Source organism: Charadrius vociferus, unplaced genomic scaffold (assembly GCF_000708025.1).
Source record: "Charadrius vociferus isolate BGI_N301 unplaced genomic scaffold, ASM70802v2 scaffold657, whole genome shotgun sequence".
In the NCBI taxonomy this organism is placed as follows: Eukaryota; Metazoa; Chordata; class Aves; order Charadriiformes; family Charadriidae; genus Charadrius; species Charadrius vociferus.
The window spans coordinates 1-1515 of NW_009649299.1; the positions used below are offsets into that span (position 1 = coordinate 1).

The following is a 1515-nucleotide window of genomic DNA, read 5'->3' on the forward strand; positions in this document are numbered from 1 at the left end:
TCCGCAGCTTTATAATGTCTTCATCTGTCACTGGGCCCACTGTTTTCACAGACAAAGCCTCCTCACCAGCTGTGGGGCTGGGGCACTGCAAGGCGTCTGGTTTGGAATCTTCTCCCTGCTCTGGTAGCACAGGACATTCAGAGCTGTCTCCCAGACCCTCCCGGGGTGTTGTGCAGTTGGACACCTCTTGCTCCTCTGTAGAATGCCCCGTGGCTTTGCCTTCCTTCCCACCATCACTGTGGGGCTTGGCCAAACCACGGAGGTACTCATCAGCCTTCTTGAAGCTAAACTTCTTCTTCCGCAGCTGGTGCTGGAGGTCCTTGGAGAGGTTGTTCCTCACCAGCGACTTCCCTTCCCACTGCTTGGCCAGGTCCGTGTTGACGATGTTCTGGTAGCCGTCCCCGAGGTGGGCCTGGGCAAAGCGGCAGGTGACGCCGTAAATGCACTTGCCAAAGGTTTCAAAGAGCACGCAGCTGCGCCCCAGGTCAGCCGGCTTCGCGGCCATGTACTCGCCAATGTCATGAAGGAAGCGGCACCGTGGGCCAAAGTAGCACTTCTCTGCACACCCCTTAAAACAATAAAGAGAAGGTTAAAACTTCTGCCCTCTGCTTGCCTGCCTGGGCAAGCCTGTACCTTCCAGCACAAGCAAGGTGAGCCTGGGTCTGCCCCAGCCCAGAGGGGCCAGAACAGCTCTGAGCACCCATCGCTCCCTGGGTGACGTCGGGTGCCCCATGAAACGCTCCCAGGAAGCTGACTGCTGAAACGTGCCACAGAAGGGCAGTGACGCACCCACTTGAGGGGGACATTTTAGCACTACCACTTCAGGGAAGCTGACATTTTACTTGTCCCACTCAGCTCAACCTGCTTCACCCTCTCCCAGCCAGCCAATGGAGGTGGTTTTGCCAGCACAGCCCCCTGCTGCGCTCTCCCTGCTGGCAGTTTGCCCGGCTGCGGCTCTGTCTTCAATGTGCTTCCCTAGACTTAAAAATAAATGCAGCCCCAGAGCAGGAAGGGCCCACTGGGGTCCCAAATTTCCCACCCCAGAGTAGCGCAGAGCAGGGCCCCTGCACCCTACCTGTGTCACCGACGGGCACAGCCTGCTCTGCTCGTAGTGATTGGGTTTCATACACGGCCTGCTCTTGTTCTGTCCCCGGGCCCGCTTCCGCTCCGTGGGCTCCTTCTCCTCTGCTCCAGCATTCTCTCGGCTTTCCCCGTCCTGACCGAGGTCCTCTGACTTCACCCGTTTGGCAGGGGGCTCGCCCTGGCAGCTGCTGACCTCCTCCTTCTTCTCCTCGACCTTCTCCTCCTCCTCCTTCTCCTCCTCGCGCCCGCTGCTGGGCTCACCCCCGGCCCGCAGGTAGGCATGGAACTGCTCCTTGGAGGCGAGAAACCTGCCGAGACACAGCACCCGTCTGACCCCAGTGACGGTGCAGAGCGTGAGGTGGTGCACAGGGGTCTGCTTGTGGGGAGGGGGACAGCAGGGCCAGACACATACCAGGGGGTTGGGGGGGGGAG

At 60.1% G+C, this 1515-nt stretch overlaps 1 protein-coding gene across 1 annotated transcript in view; it reads right to left on the minus strand.

The window, feature by feature from the left end:
• Positions 1 to 66: 66 nt before the first annotated feature.
• Positions 67 to 1515, minus strand: part of DUS3L (dihydrouridine synthase 3-like (S. cerevisiae)) — a gene marked incomplete at its 3' end in the record, with an annotated part of 7780 nt that continues 6331 nt past the window's right edge. The window contains exons 2-4 of the mRNA XM_009889150.1: positions 1345 to 1391; positions 1076 to 1293; positions 67 to 568 (exon numbers count right to left, since the gene is read on the minus strand). Of these exons, the coding sequence (XP_009887452.1) occupies positions 67 to 568; positions 1076 to 1293; positions 1345 to 1391 (767 nt within the window). The remainder of the gene's footprint in view (positions 569 to 1075; positions 1294 to 1344; positions 1392 to 1515) is intronic.